Here is a 20372-nt window from a genome sequence, read left to right on the forward strand (position 1 = left end):
TCACATACAAATTCTTTGAGTTTATTCTCCCTGATCCATGCCACAAAGCCTCCAGAAGGAATCCTGACACCCAGCGGATCACAAACCGAGGATGCAGGATTGACAGCCATAAGGCCACGAGAGCTGAGTGGCAGGGAGGGCAGGTCCCAGCACAGCGCTGCTAGTTCTCGCCAACAGCCTAGGGAAGGCTCAATGCTCTCTAGCTCCACTGATACCACTCATGTAGCAGTGTCTGTAAAACTCTTACTTGATAAAACAATTTAGGACAGTCACATCTGCTTTAGGAAAAAAAAAAAAGGGACACACAGTCTCTTCCAGCACAAGCTGAGGCCTCTCACCATGGCATATGAGAATGTGTGCCCACAGCTAGACTGGTGGGGTATCTACACCATGGGGAGGGTGTGAGACAGGCCAGGAGACCAAGGAAAGGCACCCAGATTCCATCTAATGTCCAGTACCACACCCTGGAGTAGGGACGGCTGTGCCACAAGGAACTTCAGTTAGACCCCAGCAGGGACTTCCTAGTGGCTGAAGCAAGGACAGCTGTGGAATCTGAGCCTCTGAGAAACTGGGTGGTAGGAGCCTGAGAAGCAACAGCCCTAGGCAGTAAGATGACCTGGGGAGGAGGCCTGGGGGACAGTGAGACACCAGGGTAAGTACAGGCATGTAACACCCGCCAGGGGCAGCCAGGGACAGCTTCTCAGCCAGGGCCTCTAGCAGAAGGGGAAAAAAGGAAAATCCCTAAAATGTTTTTCCACATCCCATTTTCTGGAAAATCCATCATGAGTGGCAGCTGCTGGGAGCCATCTGTGGTGCCAGAAAAACCAGGACAGGAGGTAGAGGCCAGGTCAACCTCAGTGTCCCAGCCACTCAGCCAGCACCCACCCTGGCAGGACACCACCATCCCTGGCCTCATTGGCCCATGGCTCCAGGCCATCCTTGGCCCAGCTCTGCACCACGGAGGCTCCCCTAGAGCAACAGAAGACAGCCTCACCCTGTCACGGGCTCTGGCCACGTGCTCTGGCCACGTGCTCCATGCTACAGGCCCCAATGGGCCCCTTCTCCCCAGGATTCACCTGGGCCTGGCCATGGCCCACAGTGCAGAGAAAACAGGAGCTTTGCCTGGGGACCCTGCCCCGCAAAGCTCCTGCGGCCTGAGGGCAGAACCAGGACATGCACCACAGGCCCGGCCGGCCCAGGGCTGTGAGAATGTCTGCATGGCGCACACCATGGGTAAAACCCATGTCCACTGGGAGGGATAGGGAGCAGGGAGGACACTGGAAGAAGGGCTCTGGAGGGGACACTGGAGGCGAATACCAATGGAGTCCTCACCCAGCCCCATGGACCTAACAGCCAGTTTTCCACATCCCCATCTGCTTTTGCTGTCACTGTTCTGGGGGAACGCCAAGGTGGCCGTCAGCCAGCCCACCCCCTCCCCAGCCCCTCGGGTTTCCTCTGCACCCCCTAGGTGACATCATCACAGTCTGACGCCCTGCCCCCACACTTGAGTTCTCCATGTCCTACAAAGCGGGGGAGGGGGGCCTAGGGAGCCACCTAAAGGAGCTCAAGGAGCCCAGCAGAGCCGGCAGAAGCAGGAGAGATTGGCCAAGCACCATGGCAGCCAGCCCCCACTGGGAGGAGAGCCAGTGGCCTGGCTAGACAACACCCGAGAGGTCCCGGGTCAAGCAGGGTCCACCCTCTGGGCCATCTGGACCCTCCCAGGTCCCTCCAAGGCCCAAGTCAACAACTCCCAGGGACCCCAAGGCTGAAGGGGTCATACCAGCTCAGGGGGAGTGGTGACCTGGGGACCACACACACCACCTGGGAACAGGCACACACTACGACAGCACCAGACATGTGTCACCATCCCGGTCACCAGGGACAGGCTGGGAAACTGGCCCCCAACTGCCCTCAGCACTGGACTGAGACAGCACATTCCATACCTGGCATGTCCCCTCCTCTGTTCCCTCTCCTGCTCTGAGACAGGTATAATTGTGTTGGGAGAGGAGTGAAGAGCCCTGTTCCGCCCCATATACCTGGGACTTCCTTCCCTTCCCTGACAGTGCCCCAGTAGTCGCTGGGGAGCCCAGTCTGCCCCCCACACTGGGGCTATCCCAATTCCCCCTGCCTTCCAGATCAGACATCCTCACAGGTAGGAGCACCAGCCTCCTAGGGAAGTGTTTCATTCAGGCTCTGATCTTTCTTGCTCTGAGCAGGAGCTGGGGTGGGGGGAATCCCTGCTTCCACCACCAAACTGGAAGTGTTCAGCTGAAGGTGCTGAGGGCTTCCCATCCGATGGACAATGGTAGTGCCCCCCTGCCCTCCCCACACAAGGCTTAGCCCCTGCATCATGGCCCGGTGCACATCCCAGGTCTTGCAGAGGGAAGGGGAGTGGAGTGGGGGGGCACCTTAGGGCCCAGTGGGGAGAGATGGGAAGGGGGCTATTTAGGTCAGGTGAGTAGGGCGAGGTATGCAGAGGCGGAGGCCAAGGAGAGGGTTGTTCCTGAGCCCAGGGTGGTTCTGAGGGCAAGTTCCTTCTAGAGCTGAGGAAACGCTGGCCCCAGACAAGCCAGGACACTGCCCTGAAGCACAGAGCAGCCTCAGTTTCCTTCTCTGCCAAGGGGGGAGTGGCCTGGGTACCCGCTCCCAAGTCCAGATGCCAGGTGGGGTCTGGGGGCTAGCCGGAGCCCCCAAGGAAACATCTGCACATTCCAGACGCATGTGGTCAGCAGTGGAGGCGAGCGCCAGGCTCCAGCCCAGCACCCCACCCGGCGCTGGCCGCCACGCTGGAAACAGAGCTTGGGGGGAACGGGCTCCAGAAGGGCCGCCTGCAGATGTTACGTAACCGCTCCTCCCGAGCCAGCAGCTGCCTCCTCCCCTGGCAGGACAGGACAGAGCTGCAGAGGGACAAGGCCCCCCACTCCCAGCCTGAGGCCCAGGGCTCTGAGCTCCTCCCTGCTTCCCGCTCTCAGTGGGCTCCCCAAACGCAGCCTCAGCTGCCCCATCCTCTCCATGGAGGCCTCGGGACTCCTGGGAAACAGGTTCCCTTCAGCCCAGTAAGAAGGACCCCCAACAAGTCCCCCAGGAGCCAGTCCAAGCAGAAGGGGCCAGAGGCCACATGCTGGTCCTGGGCCCCTAGGGGCCCAGGCTCTCCAGACCCCACTCCAGGCATCACCACTCGACGCCTCAGTAATGGCTCCTTTCAGCACAGGACCACGGTCGGGTCAGTTTGAGTCTAATAACCTCATTCTGTCTTCATTCCCTTCTATTTATGGTGAGTAAGGCTGGCTTCCAGGGCCGGAAATGATGTTTAAATTAATGAATTCAAGTTTTGGAGAGTTGATCTGAAGAAAAACACTTGGAGAGGGTGAGCTGCGGGGGTAGGCAGGGGGCAGGCTCCTGGGGAGAAGGGGTACGGAGGGCCTGGCTGCACCCACCCTCCCCCACTTGGTTCCAAACCAGGGCCCAGAGAATGGGGGAGACGGGGGGTCTGGGCCTGGAAGGGAGAGAATGGCCTGCAAGAGAGCCCCTCTGAGCCTTGTCCAGGGAGTCAGAATAGGAGGCGGCCTGCGTTTCCCAGGGCATGTTTCGGGTTCCCTCACTGGGGTGTGTCCATCCCACAACTGAACTGTCACCAGGAAGAGACACAGGCGTCTGGTGCGGTGACACTGCCTGCCCAGAAATCCCCTGAAACGACAGGCCAGGACAGGGAGGGGAGCCCTCCCACAGGAAGGAGTATGGGGCATCTCCCACCCTGGGATGGAGACACAGCTCAGCCTACCCAGAGGCAGCCACTGTGAGGGCAGTAACAGGACCAGGGTGGGGCGAGGAGCCAGGAAAGAGGGAGTGGGGGCCCTCCCAAAAGAGTTCAGCATGCCCCTCCACCAGCAGCTGGAGATTTGGGGCCACCCTTCAGGGCAAGAGGAAGAAAAGGACCAGTACTTGGGGACGCCAGTGCCCATGTGCTGCATTCAGCTGGATGTCCCTCTGCACTCTGGCCCATTTCAGCCAGCCAGGGCAGGGGCTACGCCATCCCCTTCTACAGACAGGAATGCCGAGGCTCAGGGAGGCTGCCCTCCTCACCCCACAGTCACCTACCCAGAGTCTGAAAAGTGAAGGAAAAAGGCAGCGGGGCTCTCCCCATCCTGGCTAGAGAACACAGCCTCCAGCATTCATGGGTAGAAGCACTGGCCCAGTCTGGCTGGCAATTCCATCACCCAGTCGGTTGTGTGGCAGAGCCAATGGGTTACATAGCACAGTTTAGAGGGGTAGAATCTGGAGGCTCCCTTCTCACCTGGAGCGCTGGCCCTCATTCCCTGTCTCAGCCAAAAGGAAAAGCTGGCTTCTGCCCTGCCTCAGGACAGAAGCCTTTCCAGGGTGGCCCCACCAGGATCCCAGAGTGGGCTCCAAGCCTTCAGGGGATAGGGACTGATAAAACTGGGGACACACTTTGCCAGGCCTGGGCTCACGGGCGCTTCAGGGAGAGAAAGAGCCCTGCCCACCTTGGCTCTCAAATGCAGCCACCTCCCTGGCATGGACGGCTGGGCACCACTGGGCCCCTTGGCGGAGAGGCTGCCAAGCCATAAAGAACGAGGTGTTCCGGGAAGAAAGGATGTGAGCCGCATTTTCCAGCTGCGTTCATTCGGCAGTGAGACGGCAGGCAGGCGGCCCGGCCAGGCCAGCGCGCAGGACCAGGCACAGAGGCAGCAGCAGAAGCAGGATGTTTTCATACCAGCGGGTTGGGCCCGTCTGGGTCCCCGCTGCGGGCGCTGGCCACCGCAGTGCTCCGGAAAGTGTGCATCTCCACCCAACACGGCTTCCTCACTTGAAACCAAACCCCAGCCAGGGACTCCCTCAGGAGGCTAGGGTGGCTGCACGTGGCACAGGCACTGTGGGTGGGGGTCGAAGGCACCGCCATCCGGCCGGTTGTCGCAAAGATGGCGGGGCAGAGGGAGGGGAGGCTCTGATGGGAAGCCTAATCCACAAGGGGAGCCGCAGGACAGTCCACGGAGCACAGGGAAGGGGAAACCAAGTCTCCTGTATGCTGAACACATCTTCTGAGAAAGCACTGGTGTCAGTCAGCTCCTTGAGGGACATCACAAGGGCAGCCGGAGGTTGGCAGCAGGGCTGTGGCGGGGGTGCCAAGTGGCCCGTGTGTTCATGGATTCCAACGGCACCACATCACCTCAGGTCACAGAACAAGGTGAACACGAGAGCTCACGGTGCTCTGTTTACGCCTCATAACTTCACTGTGCGTACTTGAATGCATCAAAACCACAAACACATAAGTCTTAGGGGCGCAACTCCTGGTGGCCAGTGCCAGGGAGAAGGGAATGGGCTCTAGGAAGATGGAGGATGGACTGAGGGGCCACTTTGGCAGCGGTTATGATTAATGTGGCCACCATCAACTAAGCCTTGTGGGTACACACACCTTCACCTCTGAGGCCCCACAACCACTCATGGTGTCCATTTTGTCCAGGTGAGGCAATTAAAGCCCAAAGAGGCTGAGTGACCCAGCCAAGGTCACACAGGAAGCAGAGCTGCTGGGATCCAGGTCTGACCCAGAGCCTGAGCCCCCTTCTCCTGTGCTCCATGTCTCCCTCCTAGAACCAAACAAGAAGTCAGTGGGAAGGACAGTCAAGGGAATTTCCAGGAGGGAGCTAGTGGGAAGGGTTGGGTAGAGCAGGGGCAAATAAGAAGCTGGGGCCTGAGTCCAGGTCCCACCTGGTACCATTCAAACACACCCAAGGACCACTCAGGGATGTCCTGGTACCATTCAAACACACCCAAGGACCACTCAGGGATGTCCCCATTGCCACCTCTGTCTGCTTACGAAGCAGGTCGCTGGTGCTGTATCCCAGGCCTCCACGTGCAGTTCCAGGGCCAAGCCCCAGAGCGTGCTGATGAAGTCACCTCTCTGACACAACTTACCAGCCATGTGACCTTAGAAGTGACTCAACCTCTGGGAGCCTCAGTTTCCTCGTAAAACAGGACCAAGTGTGGTTCCAACACCATTGCATCATGGCGGCACACCATGAGATAAAGGCCTTAGCACAGAGTCCAGCATGTGGCAATGGTGGAGGGAGAAGACATGGTGGGGAACAGGACGCACTCCTCTGAGTATTTTTTTCAGAGATTTGGTTTTTAATTCAAATATAATTCACGTATTATAAAGTCTACCCTTCTAAATACAGTTCAGTAGTTTTTAGTATTTTTTCAAGGTTGTGCAGCCACCACCATTACCTAGTTCCAGAACATTTTCATCACCCCGAACAGAAACCCCACAATCTTTGGCCATCATCCCCCAGCCCCATCCCCCACCCCAGCTGTAGACAACACTCGCCTACTTCTTCCTCTGTGGCTTTGCATGTTATGGACATTTCCTCTCAGTGCAATCATTTAATATGTGTCAGGCTTCTCTTACTGAATGTGTTTTCAGGCTCATCTACATTGCAGTGTGTATCACTACTTCACTTTTCACGACTAACAGTCCACAGGATGGATGGACCACATTCTGTTTATCCATTCATCTCTTGATGGACACTTGATCTGTTTCCACCATTTAACTGTCAATAATGCTGCTATGAACCTTTGTACATAGATTTTTGTGTGGATGTAGGTTTCACTTCCCTTGGGTATACACCCTAGGAGTAGAATGGCTGGGCCCCATGGTAACTCTATGTTTAATCTTCTGAGGAACCACCAGACTGTTTTCCAAAGCGCTACCCCACTCTACATCCCCACCAGTGGGTGAGGATTCCAATTTCTCCACATCCTCACCGACACTCACTATTGTCTTTTTGGTGACAGCCATCCCAGTGGGTATGAAATGGTATCTCACTGTAATTTTGATCTGCATTCCTCTGAAAGCTCGACATTGAGCATCTTTTCACGTACTTACTGGGCATCTGTATATCTTCTTTGGAGATCTGTCTGTTCAGATCCTTTGCTTACTTTTTAGCATTTAAGGAATTTTGTGCATCCTAGCTACAAGTCCTTCATCAGATAGATGATTTGCATGTTTTCTCCTCCCTGCAGTCATTCTGCAGGTGTGTTCACCCTCCTGGATGGTGGCTATCCTCACTACTCCCACGTACTGCCTAGCTCCTGAGGGTTGCTGGCACTGAGAATGCTCTGGTGTTGGTCCCTCTGTGTCCACAGGTGTTGCAGGTGTAGCTGAAGCCTCCCCACTCACCTCTCTGCCCTGCCAGGTGACCACATACAGAAGGCAGAGTGTGCCTGCTTGTCCACAGTTCTGACAAATTTGCATCTCATGACCTACCAGGAAACTAACATTACACATGCATCTATAGCCTGAATTTCTAGGTGCCAGCCATCATGTGCAGCTCAGGGAATGTGAGGGTGAGACCAGCTGGGCACGCATGATGTCCAGGGCCACCCAATACCATCTCCACACAGCAGCTAGTGTTCTTTCAGGAAGATGTCAATCAGGACACTACCCTACTAGGTCCTTTTATGCTGCCCCTACTTGATCTCTCGATGGAAGGCCCACCTCCCACCTCCCATCACTTGGAGCCTCTAAGAAGCTCTGCCAGGCTGTCCTCTCTATCTGGGACGCTCTCTCCCAGCCCCTGGATGACTCCTGTGAAAGCACTGAATCTTGGCTTCAAAGTCACCCTGCACTGGGGGTCCTCCCAGGCAGCCCCTCCAAAGCGGCCCCCTCCCCATCATCTGCGTCTTTGGTTTAACACTGGCTCCCCCTTGATGACAGTCCCAGAGTAGTGAGCCCTGGAGATCCCTGGCACAGGGCCAGGCACACAGCAGCTAGGACCACCCTCTGGTAAGGGCCCAGGAATGGGACCCTCTCCTGCCCCGCCGGCCCTCAAGGAAGCAATGCACATGGCTTCTGCAGTCTAATACATTACACACACACCAGGCCCACACCGGCCTCAGGGGTCTACTCCCTGATGCCCACCTTCCCTCACGCCCACCTCCTGTGCAGACACCAGAGACTTGCAGGGTCCCTCAGACCCCCCCACACTCTCCTATTATTTAGCGACACAGGTCCTGGGTGCTCCTGGCCAACAGAAGACCCTAAAAGCCCAATATTTTAGTCAGCAAAACAAATCCCTACTGAGCCCCTGTTCTGAGCCGAGTCCTAGACCAGAACATTCAGCAGACAGTATGAGGCCCACTACCGGCACCTGGTCAAAATTAGCAACACACATCACCTGAGAAGGGGTCAGCCAAAAGCAACCACACCTGAAAATGACCAACAGACCACACCTGGAGCAATGCCATCACATCTAGAACTCTACAGTGACGAACATTCCATCTCTATGCTGTCCTGTCCAACACACTAGCCACTGGCCCTATGGCCCCTGAACACCTGAAACGTGGCTCATCACACAACACAGCTCTGGACCTAACAATCAGTTTACGGGGAAAACACAGGGCAGGGGATGACACAGGGCACACATCGGATGACATCATGAAGGTGACACACAGAGACGCAATACAAAACCCAGGAGCTACTGGAGCAGGTTTCCTTGACAACTGACACGAGCGGAAACAGAGATGGAGGGAAAATCTATGCATCCAGAGATGCAGAGGACGTTAACTAAAGGCACTGTGTGGATCTTATCCAGATCCTAATTCAAACTACTAAAAAGAGAGACAACCAAAGATTGGAACTGGACATGTAACAGGATCAGGGAAATATATGCTGTTTTAGGTGTGATCATGGTGTCACCACACATTCCAAAATGCTTACAGATCAAAGAATAGGATGGCTGGAATTTGCTTCAAAAATGGGTGGGGGTGGGGAGGGACAGGGCCCACACTATTCTGCCTACTTTTTTGCACGTTTAAACTCTCCATGATAAAACTTTAAAAATACGGGAGTAGCAAAATTTTACTGAGTAACGTCATCTTTTTCAGGCTGCCACCTCCCAGCAGCACTGTTTAACCCAAAAAGAGCCAGGGTCTCAGAACCCCAGGCCACCCTGAATGTTGAGGCCTGGGGGGCCCAGATCCCCCATGGCAAGCCACTATCCTCCCCGTCAAGTCTGGAGACAGCTGTCCTGTCACACCTTAGGCTGGCGAAGGAGTCTCAAATGAAGGGGTGGCTGCAAGACACTGATGGCAGAGGTGTCTATAGGACACTGCTGGTGATGCCTAGAAGGCAGGGCTTCTGGGGCCCCTGGACATGCACACCCTCACCAAGGAGGCTCCCGGCATCTTCGAGCTCAGCCCTGTTCCCCTAAAGAAGAGAAGACTCACCCATCTCCCTCTACCCAAGGAGGGGGTTTGCAGGGATGACAGGCAGATGGTGGCCTGGGGGACTGGGATGGAGGACCTTAACATCTGCACCCAAGGGCCCAGTTTCCCATGGGTTCCCAGCCCCCAGCCCTGTGGAAATCTCCCAGAGACATCTTCAGAGTGTCAACAAGAGCCTGGAATCTCTTCTACACCCCATCCACTTGCCTCCCCAGGTTCCATCATCACATGCTGTGGGGCCAGACACACTGGGAGTCCCGCCAACTCAGGCCAGGCCACCAACTCCAAAACCCAGGACCGGAGCCTAAGGTGACACGTGCAACACAGTAGGCTCAGATTCCACTGCTGTGCCCAAGAACCTGCACCCTGCTGCAGGCCCCCTGCCAACCTACAGTATCGTTTATTTCCTGGACAGCTCCTGGAGGCCAGCATGACACTGGGTGATGGGGAAGTGGAAATAACCAGCAGGAGCTAGGGCCTGACCACCTTGCAGTGACCAGTCCACCAGAGATGGAAGTAATCTCACTCACAGCATTGAGAAACAGGGGTTGGGTGGGTCCAATGTAATTATGTGTGCACGGGCAGCAGGCAGGAAGCCCCTCTCCACAGGGACAGCTGTGATGGAAAACACTTCGGCGATCAGGGACCAAGATAACAGGCCCAGTGCGGCCCCATGGCTCCCAGTCACCACTGGAGAACCTGCTCTGCCCCCACCCAACACCCCGAACAACCATCAAAGCCTCAAGGATGAACCCCCTCCTCCAAGAGAAGCACCTATCCTGGCTCCACCCCTACAACATCCAAACTCATCTGAACACTGACCACAAAGATCTCCCTAATAAAAGGTGGTCTCACACTGGAATCATCCAGGGAACATTACAAAACCAAATCCCAGGTTTGGTAAGTCTGATGTTAAATGGTCCTCCAAGGGCTTCCAGCATGCAGCCAGGGAGAGGTGGAATCCTGGCTTTGGTGCCTGCAAGTACCCAAACAGGGTCATGCGGATGTGGATCAGCAGGCCCCGAGCCTGCTCCCAGCTCTGGGGACAACTGTCTACAAATCTCAATTCCCTACACCCTTTTCAATCCGATCCTGAATTCACAGTCAAACCCTGCCTCTGCCATGTACTGGCTGTCACTTGTTACTTGTGCTTGGACAAGTCACATCACCATCACCTCTGGTCTGTTTTCTCATCTATAAAATGGGCATCTTCACTGTACCTCTACCTCAGAGGGTGAGGGTTAAGTGTGACAATTCACAACCAGGGCCTGGCACAGTCCCGGGCTGGAGGCAAGCTCTCTATAAAGGCTGCCTGTTATTATTCCTTCCAAATGCAAATCTGAAAAGAACAAACAAACAAAAAGGTAGAGGGAGGGTATAGCTCAGTGGTAGAGTGGATGTCTAGCACGCACCAGATCCTGGGTTCAATCTCCAGTATCTCTATTAAAAATACATAAACAAACCTAATTACTCCCCCAAAAAAAACCAAAATGCAAATCTGACAACAGCTTTTCAGCATTTTAAACCCCTCCGTGTCAATCCTGCCCACCCACTGTCCCCAGAATAACATCAGAGCCCTAGACAGGACAAATGACCCTAGTCCACACACCCCCATCCTGTCCCCACTTCCTCACACCTCCCCCGGAATTGCCACACTGGGGATGCACCCTACACCCACACTCGACCAAGTCCAGCCTCCAGGGCTTTGCACATACGGTTCCCTCCTCCCTTCCCCTAAACCCACCTTCCTGCCTCTCCTTAAGTACCAGGCCAATTCTTACACACTCATTAAATTCTTGTCCACCTCTTTCCGAGAGCCTTCCTTGTCATCCCAGACAGAGCTCTCCGCCTCCTAGCTTCCTCCTGGGCTCCCAAGTGCTGGGTATCCCCCCAGGCCAAGCCGCATTCTATTGGTCGCTAATTAGCGTTTGTTTGTCGCTCTACTGGGAGACCTCCCCGCCCCGCCCCGCCCCGCCCCCGCACAACGCCACAGGCTCCCAGTCAGCTCGTGTTAGCGGAGCCCCGCCGGGTGCGATGTTTCTGCTTGCAAAGAATCCGGGATTTTTCTATTTCCCTTTGGCCCAGGCCAGGCGGGCTGAGAGCCGACCACGGTCTCAGGTTTTCCTTATTTAGTCGGGCCGACCTCACTGCGCTGGAGCCTCGCCCTGGGAGAGGCCTGGCCCCGCGCTCCGTTTCCCCTTCAAGAGGCCGAGGACGCGCCCACGCCCTGCGAGGCCCGCCAGGCCGGCAGCCTGCCCAGCCGGCCTCTCCCGGGAGGGTGCAGGCGCCTCGCGCCCCGGCAGGCCCGGGCTGCTGCAAGTCCTCGCGGCCGCCCGGCGCCATGGCAACCGCCCGGCCCGCGTCGCGTAGCGGCGGGTTACTCACAGCACGGTGGCGTCCGCGGGGATGCGCAGCGCGGGCCCGAGAGTCCGCAGTCCGCGGCCGGAGCAGTTGACGCGGCAGGCGGCGCCATGCGCCGGGCCGCAGAGGCATGGGGGTGCGCACGGTCCGCAGCCGCGCCCGGGGACCCCCGCCAGCGCCCCGAGCCACAGGCCCAGGCCCAGGGCGAGCGCCAGGCGGGCGGGCGCGGCGGGCGGCATCGTCAGGGCAGCGCAAGCATGGCCCCGGCCCGGCCCAGAGCCCGCCCGGCCCCGGTGGCCGTGGCTCAGGCAGGGCCCGCGGACGGCATGGCTGGGCGCAGGGCGGGATCCGGCGGCGGCGGCGGCCTGTCTCCCTGCGCGACGCCCGGTCGGCGCTCGGGCCCGGTTCTGAGTCCTCAGCCGCCCGCTCGCGCGCTGGCGCTGCAGTGCGGGCCTGCCGCCCGCTCCTCCTCCTCCCGGCGCGGCGCGGGGCGGGACGGGACGACCTTAGGCCCCGCCCTCTGCGCCACAGTTTCGGGCGCGGCGCGGGGCGGGCACCAGGGGCGGGGCGTCGTGAGGCTCCGCCCTTCCCTCTGCAGTGTGGCCGCTCGCATGAGGGGGTGGGGCAAGATGGGCGGGGCATCGGTAGCTAGGCTCCTCCCACCGGGCTCTAAACCTGGTAGCGAGGTCCGCTCACCTCAGTAGCGGTCGTCCTCGCTCTGCGCTCTTCTGTCTTCCCTCCGGGACCACTCCTCCCAGTCCTCAAAGCTAGAGCAGTCACACACTGCAAACAGCAGCGCTAACTACCCTGACCTCAGAGCACCCGCTACCCGCAGTAAGCCTCGTCTAGCACCTCTGTCCCTCTACACCACCGTAGTTTGCCGAGCACCTGGTTACACAGTAGGCACTCAGTAAACACTCATTGCATCCTCTCGTGAAGTTCCACCAGAGCGCCGGCGAGGTGTCCCCGCTGTCACAGAGGTGACAGGGTCCGAGGTGGGCCTCACCTGGGCAGGTGAAGGCTGCGCTCTGCGTCCTCCCGGTCTGGCCGCAGCTTGCCGGCTCTTTTCACCTAGCGAAGTACTCGGTGCTGTGACTCTACCCGGAGAACTTTTGTCCCTCTGTGTACACAGGATTTAATTGTGAAACTAACGCAAGTGGTGGGAAGACTGCAAGTCAAACAACATGCATGGACCCTGAAAAACATGCTAGAAGCCAGACACAAAGGATCACATACTATATGATTCCATTTATTTTAAAATGTCCAAAATAGGCAAATCCATAAAGACAGGAAGTAGATTAGTGGTTCCCGGGGCTGGGAGGAGGGGGAATGGGGAGTAACTGCCAATGGGTGTGGGGTTCCTTTTGGGGATGTTGAGAATGTTTTGGAATTAGATAGTGGTGATGGTTGTACACCTTATAAGTATACTAAAATCACTAAACTGTGCTCTTTGAAGAGTGAATTTTATGGTATGTGAATTATATCTCAACTTCTAAAATAATGAAGAAATAATAAAATTTTTCCACCATTGGGCCATGAGTGGATACCTGACCCATGCTGGCCAATTGAATTCCTCACCCAGAGCCTGGACAGAGGATGAGCAGTTACAGGAAGGGGGTCCCCAGACTCATGTAGGTAAAGCCCCTGTCGCACTGTCCAAGTGGGAAAGAGCCTCAGGACTGGCTGGAGGCGAAGTGGGAGAAGAAGGAGGCTCAGATGCTGCCCTGTCTGGGGGTTGGGTGCTAGAATGGGTGGAGAGGCTGTTTGCTGGGTGGAGGGATGCCCCAGGGGAGGAAGGAGGTGGAGGGAAAGGTGAGGAGTGGGTTCTGGACAGGTGGTGCCAAGGCCATTTAAGAAGGTGCCCAGAATACAGCTGGAGGCGAGGTGTAAAGCTGGAAGGGGGGATGAGCACACCTGGGGGAGGTGGAAGACTCCATAGGCAGGGGACCCCAACCTAGAGTTGGGGAGGAGAGAGATCTTGGGGGAGTCTAAGTGAGAGAGCCAGAGAAGTAGAAGGAAACAGGCACAGTGTGTGGAAGTTGAGGGAAGAGCTACAGGAGAGATGTCAGCAGGGGCTTGGACTACAGGAACAGAGCAAGGGCTGGGGATGATGCCCCTGTGAGTCCCTCCATGATGCCCCCACACACACTGCACAGGCCCACATGTACCTCCACTTGGGGCTTCCAGAACACTCTGCTGCCTCCCATTTCCTGGCCTTTCCCCATGTTATTCCCTTTGCTTCGAATGCTTTTCCATCCCACCCTCATGCAGACTCAGCTGTGGTGCCTCCTCCTCCAGGAAGCCTCCCCAGCCCCCATCTCATTCACATCACACAGACATTCAGGGGACGCGTATTTATGAGCTATCTACTGCAAGCCCCAGGCTTGTCCCCCAGGCTGTCAGTGCCCCTGCTGGACAGCAATCCTCAGGGTCATCCTGTGCCTCAGTCCTGCCATGTTGCTGCATGAAGCTGAAGACATAGTGTTCACCAGTGACCTTTACTGAGGACACCCTAAGTGGAGGAGTTGGTGGGAAGCCAGATGCCAGCGGATTGGTAGCAAATGAGGGGGTGTAAACATGACATGTTTCACTCTTTCTAGAAGCTTAGATATGAAAGGAAAGAGTCAAGAGACAAGAGAAGGGCACAGGGTGAAAGCAAAGGTTTTTTTCTTAATGTGGAAGAGACTTGAACCAGTTTCCAGGCTAAGGGAAGACTGACAACAGAGACAGAGAAGTGAACCACAGAGGATGAGAAAGAGAATGTGCACAGGGAGTGAAAAGATTAGTGGCGAGAGCTTCCTAAGAGACAGGAGGAAGGAAACCCACATCCTTCATTTGTCCACCCATTCATTCACTGTCTTATTCCATTGAGTCTCCCCGTGGAAGGTGGGTTCTATTATTATTTCCTTTGAGGTAATTAAGGCACAGAGAGGTTAAGAAATTTGACAGGTAAGAACAATAGGTAAGTGGCAGGACTGAGATTACCTTCCAAATCCAAGCTTTTGACTCCAGACAAGTGACAGACTGGTAAGATTCAAGGACTCAAGATGAAGGAAGACACACCCATAAGAAGCAGTGGTACAAAATGAGCAAAACAGATTAATCAAGTCTAAATGATGATTTGAAGGTGGTTGTGAAGTAAATGCAATTGTTTGGAAAGGATTTCTGGAATAGAAAAGACACATGGTTAAGGAAGAAAATTAATTATCTGGAAATGAAATTCTAGACTATTTCAACAAACTTCGTGGTGAGTCAGAGGAAATAAAATGTGCCAAAGATCTTGTTTGATTCAGGGAGGGGGACGTTGGAGAAATGTTTAGTTCTTGATAAGATGTAGATTTAAAGGTTTTTATCACTAGTTAATGATAACTATTAGTATAAAATAAAGGGGGAAACTAGAAATGGAGAGAAGAAAGAAGAAAACCTAATTGGCCCAGAAAAGAATTTAAAAAGGAAACAATAAATCAGTGTATTAATCAGAACACAAAATAAGACTAAGCACATGGGTCATCACAATAAATGTAAACAAGTTAAGTTCCCCTGTTAAAGAACAAGGACTCTCATAATCAGAAAACACATTAAATCTAGGTAAATGTTGTTTACAGGGACACAGCTAAGACAAATAGCCCAGAAGGCTGAGAGTAAAGAGACAGGAAAATGAAAACAAAAAGAGTGCTGGGTGGCAGTTTTTTTTTTTTTGTAACTAATCTCTTTTTCTATTAAAAATCTGGCATCACTCAAACACGAATCTGATTAATTCCAAGATGTTCCAGGGCACAAGGGAGCCAGTAGTGTCCAATCAGGAGGACGCCTAGTGGTGGCAGCAGACTGGATTCCCAAGGGCGGGCCCCTCCCCGCTCCTGGAGACCCGAGCTGTCTGCTGCTGTAATCCTGGACTTGCCAGGCTCAGGTATTAGCTTGGTTGACCGCTTTGGAGCAGAAGGTGTGGCATTATTAATACCGCAAAAATAGAACCTAAAACAAAAGATAGTAAATGGGAAGAGTCCCAATTTCTTTTTACACTAATTAAAGTTATATTCTGTGTAGAACATATAATGTACCATTGTGTTCTCAAAAGTAAAACATCTGCACACACTGCTAAAAAGAAACAAAATTCTTGTGGAAGACTTTATTACACCTTTCCTTGAATTTTACAAATCAAGTAGACAATTTTTTTTTTAATTCAGTAAAGATACAGAGAATTTGAACAGTTCACAAGCTCTACTTTATGTAACAGTATTTTGGCAAGATCCGGGAAATGATTAGGCAATAAAGTGGTTTTAGGAAACACTGCCCCCTAGAGGTGCTCTGGGTCCTTTCACCGGCTAACCCAAGGCATCTTGAGTCCAGCCGACAGCTGAGGTTTCCCCAAATCCTCCCTAACCCAGGGATGTTCACCTGAATAGAAGCCTGAAGAGCCATTCCCAGAGGATCTTCAGACAAGGCTGAACATCCTGACAATCCATAAAATTGAAAGATAAATGTGGAAGTGAGGGATATCTTCATTATCTTGATTGCAGTGATGGTTTCATGGGGGTATATATATGTTAAAAATTATCAAATTGTACACTTTATTTTTTTTAATTCTTTTTATGATGGAGGTACTGGGGATTGAGCCCAGGACCCCGTGCATGCTAAGCACGTGCTGTACCGATGAGCTATACCCACTCCTCCCAAATTGTACTCTTTGAGTATGTGCAGTCATTGGACGTCAGTTAGACTATAATAAACTTGTTTCTTTAATATCTAATCATGCACAGTGACAAAAAGCAGGTCAGTGGTAGCCAAGAGCTAGGGACAGGGGAAGGAATTACTGCAAAGAGGCATGGGGAAATCTGGGGAGTGATAAAAATGTTTTATATCATAAGTATGGTGATGGTTAAATAACTATATTTGTCAAAACTGACCAAATTGTTTAGTTAAAACTGGTGAATATTATTGTACATAAATTATGCCCCCCAAAAGCTGATTTTAAAAAATCTAACTATGTAGAAATTAAAACACTTTATTTTAAATAACTTTTAACTTTAATTAAATTTTAATAATTTCAAGTAAAAATTAAAATCACATTATGCAGACATGACTAGTAATGAGCATACATTTTACCAAATCTGTGGGATGCAAAGTTATACATGGAGAGAAACTGATAACATCACTTTTTTTATTGTTGAGCGTGAAAAATCCAATCTAGTATAAAAGCTAAGCATTCATGTCAACATTCTAGAAAAACAGCTCTAAAATAAACCAAGCAAAGTTGAAGGAAGGAAGTTAGAAAGCTAAGAGTATAAATTACTTATTCTGAAAAGAAGAGTAGAATTGATTAATAAAATCAAGAGCTATTTTTAATATGCAAGGTTAAGATTTTTTTAAAAACCTGTAGTTGAAAGATTGATAAAAATAAAATACATTGTATTAAGATTAAGAGTGAAAGTTTATTCACAGAAATAAAGAGTCAAAAATTACAAGAGAAGATTATGTGCAATTTTTTGCCTAAAATTTTTGTCTAAAAGTGTTAGAATAATACAAACTATAAAAACTGACTCCAGAAGAAATAAAAAACCCAAATAGACCAACAATAAAGGAAGAAATTGAAAATATATCAGAGCCAGGCCAGAAAGATACTTAGTCCAGATCTTTTTATGAAAATATCCTATCAGATGTGGAAAGATCAGATAGTCCTGATTTTATTTATATTCTTAGAGAAAAAGGATCACATCTCAATGTAATTTATGCATGCATAGGTATACAATGTGTTTAGTAGCATAATATGAATATGTAAACCAACTTGGACAAAGACAAGATAGACAAAGAAATCTACAGTCCAGTGATTCTTAGGTCTGTCTCAGCCACAGAACCCTTGTTTCAAACAAAGTCCCCAAATGGAAAACTTAAATGGAGCTCTATCAGCTGAACAATGGATCCCACAGATATCCAGGTTCTAATTCCCAGAACCTGCGAATGTTACCTTATATGGCAAAAGGGGCCATGTAGAAGTGATTAAATTAAAGATCTTGACAGGGGAGGGTATAGCTCAGTAGTAGCATGCTTGCTTAGCACACATGAGGTACTGGGTTCAATCCCCAGTACTGCCATTAAAATAAATAAATAAATAAATGAACCCAATTACCTCCCCCTAAAACATTAAAAAAATAAATTTAAAAAATTAGTTAAAGATCTTGAGATGGGGGATGACCCTGGACTATCCAGGTGGACCCCAAGTGTACTCCCAAACGTTCTTAGAAGACGGCAATTTGATAGCAGAAGATGATCCTTAGAAGATGGAGATTTGATAGCAGAAGATGAGAAGGTCAGGTGTCCATAGAAATGGAAATTGGAGTGATGTAGCCATGATCCAAGGAAAGCTGGAGGCCACTAGAAGCTGAAGAGGCAAGGATTCTGCCCTGGAGCCCCGAGAAGGAACCAGTCTTGCTGACACTTTGTCTTTAGCCCCCTTTATGTCTCATCTCACATTTCTGGTCTCCCGAGTATAAGATGATAAATTTGAATTGTTTTGTGCTACTGTACTTGTGGAAATTTGTCACAGTAGCAATAGGAAACTCATTCAGAAGCCACTGCCAACCTATTAGTAGTTACCCTGCAGGACAGGATCTAGGAGAATGAAGACTTTTATTCTTGCCTTGCTCTTTTGTGTTGTTGACATGCCCACAAAACTGATATTATTTTTATAATTAAGGAAAAAAGAGGGAGGAGGATATAGCTCAGTGGCAGGGTATATGCCTAGCATGCGTGAGGTCCCGGGTTGAATCTCCAGTACCTCCATTAAATAAATAAATAAACCTAATTACCTCCCCCCAATAACAACAGCAAGATAAGAAAGGAAGGAAGGAAGGAAGGAAGGAAGGAAGGAAGAGAGAGAAAGGAAGGAAGGAAGAAGAGAGACAGTGCAAAGGAAGAACTTGGCCCACTCCAGGGGCAGCCAGTGCTCAGACTTCAGTGGTTGTCATGGTTACTCGAATGCCTCCCCCGCTAGAGGCCACATGTTGCACTCAGGAGATTTGAGGCAGCTGGGAGAGCTCTGTGCCACCTGAGCTTGCCCACATGAGGCCTCAGTATAGGGTCTGGATCACAGTGAGGCCTCCCTCTGACCCTCTCCTCTGCAGTTGGAGCATTTTGCGTCCTGAGACTGCTAAGAGTACTCAGGTGTGAGTACCAGAGCAGCTGTGGGAGGCAAGGACAGAGAGCAAACCTTGCATCCACACCTGAAAGGAAACAGCCCTCTGCTCCAGCCCTCCTACCAAATGGTCCTTTTCCCCTCAAGCAGGGATGGACACCCACCCCTTACTGCCTACTGGGCCTCAGTGTGACAAGGCAGAATGTGGGGCAGGTGGGTATGTCCTCTTGGGAGCAGGACACTCAATGTGGCGCCTGTGCACCCAGGCATCTGGAGGTGGTGAGGGGTGTTACTTTGACATGAGCCGTTTCCTCAGGTGACTTGGTTCTCCTCTTTCGGGTGGAAGTCACATTCAGCGCTGCTGCAGTTCCTCTCTGACATCTCCATGGCAACGTTCACGCAGATTTCATAGAACATAAGGTGTTTGAGCTGGAAGGGACCTTGGAGATCAGCTCCTCCCGCCCCCTCATTTCACAGAGAGGGGAGCAGGCTCAGAGAAGATATGCCACATGCACGGGGTCACCCAGCAAGCCAGGGACCCAGCCAGGGCCTCTGCTTTCTGGCACATTCCCAGCCAGTGTCCCTTTCCCTAAGATTGCATATAGCTGAATTCCTTAGGAGACTGTCTTCTTAGGAGGCACTCTGGGGGCACAAGTTTGGGGGCGTTGCCACTCCTCCATTGCTAAAGGACCCTGAAGTGCAGTGTAGCTCTGTCCTGCTCACAGTTCTCCATTCAGTGTTTGGTGAGGGCAGGAGCTGGCAGACTGGTACAGAGGCAGCGCAGTCCCCCAGGAACCACTGGAGAGCAAATGTGAGTCCACATGAGTGTTCATGGAGGAAGAGTAGGGGGTGGAAGGAGCCAGGGGGAAGGGAAGTGGGGAGGGGACTCCAAGCAGAGACTGAAAGGTCATCAAGAAGGACTCTCATTCCTGCCCAAGTTCTCCTGGCTTGAGGGTCATACCCTGTGGGTAAGTGGAATGTAAGTATGAAACTGAAGGGCTTAAAAATTCGGAGTCCAGAGGGACTTTCCCAGGCCATAGGTCCCAGAGGGTGCTTGTGTCTGGGGACTCATGGCACACACCACTCCAGGATGGGAGGGTCAGACACACAGAAGGGCAAATCAGAAGGCACTGTTCAGGAGCTGAGAGCCCTAGATGTGAGGGGACCAGGAATCCGGGCCATCAGAGGGTGCTGATGGGGTGAAGGTCCAGAAGTGAGGCTTGGGGTTGTTCCATCCCTTTGCTGGGACATGGAGCCATGTAGACCCTCCCCTGACCAGCAGAGCCAGCCCTATGCCAGAAGGGTTGAGGGCTGTGGTACCCTCCCCAGGGGGATACAGTCCTCAAGCCTCACCTCTACCTCAGCCCCAGGGCTCGCTTCAACTCCAAACCCTGCCTCAGGGACCCACCCTGGCCCGTAAGGGGTCTTCTCTCTAGATCTGAAGACCCGAGAATCTGGACATCACCTGGTCCAGCCGGAGCCACCCTCCTGACCATTCCCATCAAATTGGCCCCTTTTCCCCCTTGTGTCTCTATTCTAGGTATCTCTTGCTGTATAAAAGACATCCCCAAATGCTTGAGTCTGCACTGTGGGCAAGGCTCAGTGGAGATGGCTTACCTCTGTTCTGCATGGAATCTGC

The 20372-nt window shown here is 52.6% G+C and overlaps 1 protein-coding gene across 1 annotated transcript in view; it reads right to left on the reverse strand.

Annotated features, from left to right (window-relative positions):
* The window catches only part of PKD1 (polycystin 1, transient receptor potential channel interacting), a 42194-nt gene extending 30354 nt beyond the window's left edge, over window positions 1–11840 (reverse strand). Inside the window, 1 exon segment of the mRNA XM_032460166.1 lies at window positions 11626–11840. Coding sequence (XP_032316057.1) covers window positions 11626–11840 — 215 coding nt within the window.
* Window positions 11841–20372: the final 8532 nt, after the last annotated feature.

This window comes from Camelus ferus, chromosome 18 (assembly GCF_009834535.1).
Source record: "Camelus ferus isolate YT-003-E chromosome 18, BCGSAC_Cfer_1.0, whole genome shotgun sequence".
In the NCBI taxonomy this organism is placed as follows: Eukaryota; Metazoa; Chordata; class Mammalia; order Artiodactyla; family Camelidae; genus Camelus; species Camelus ferus.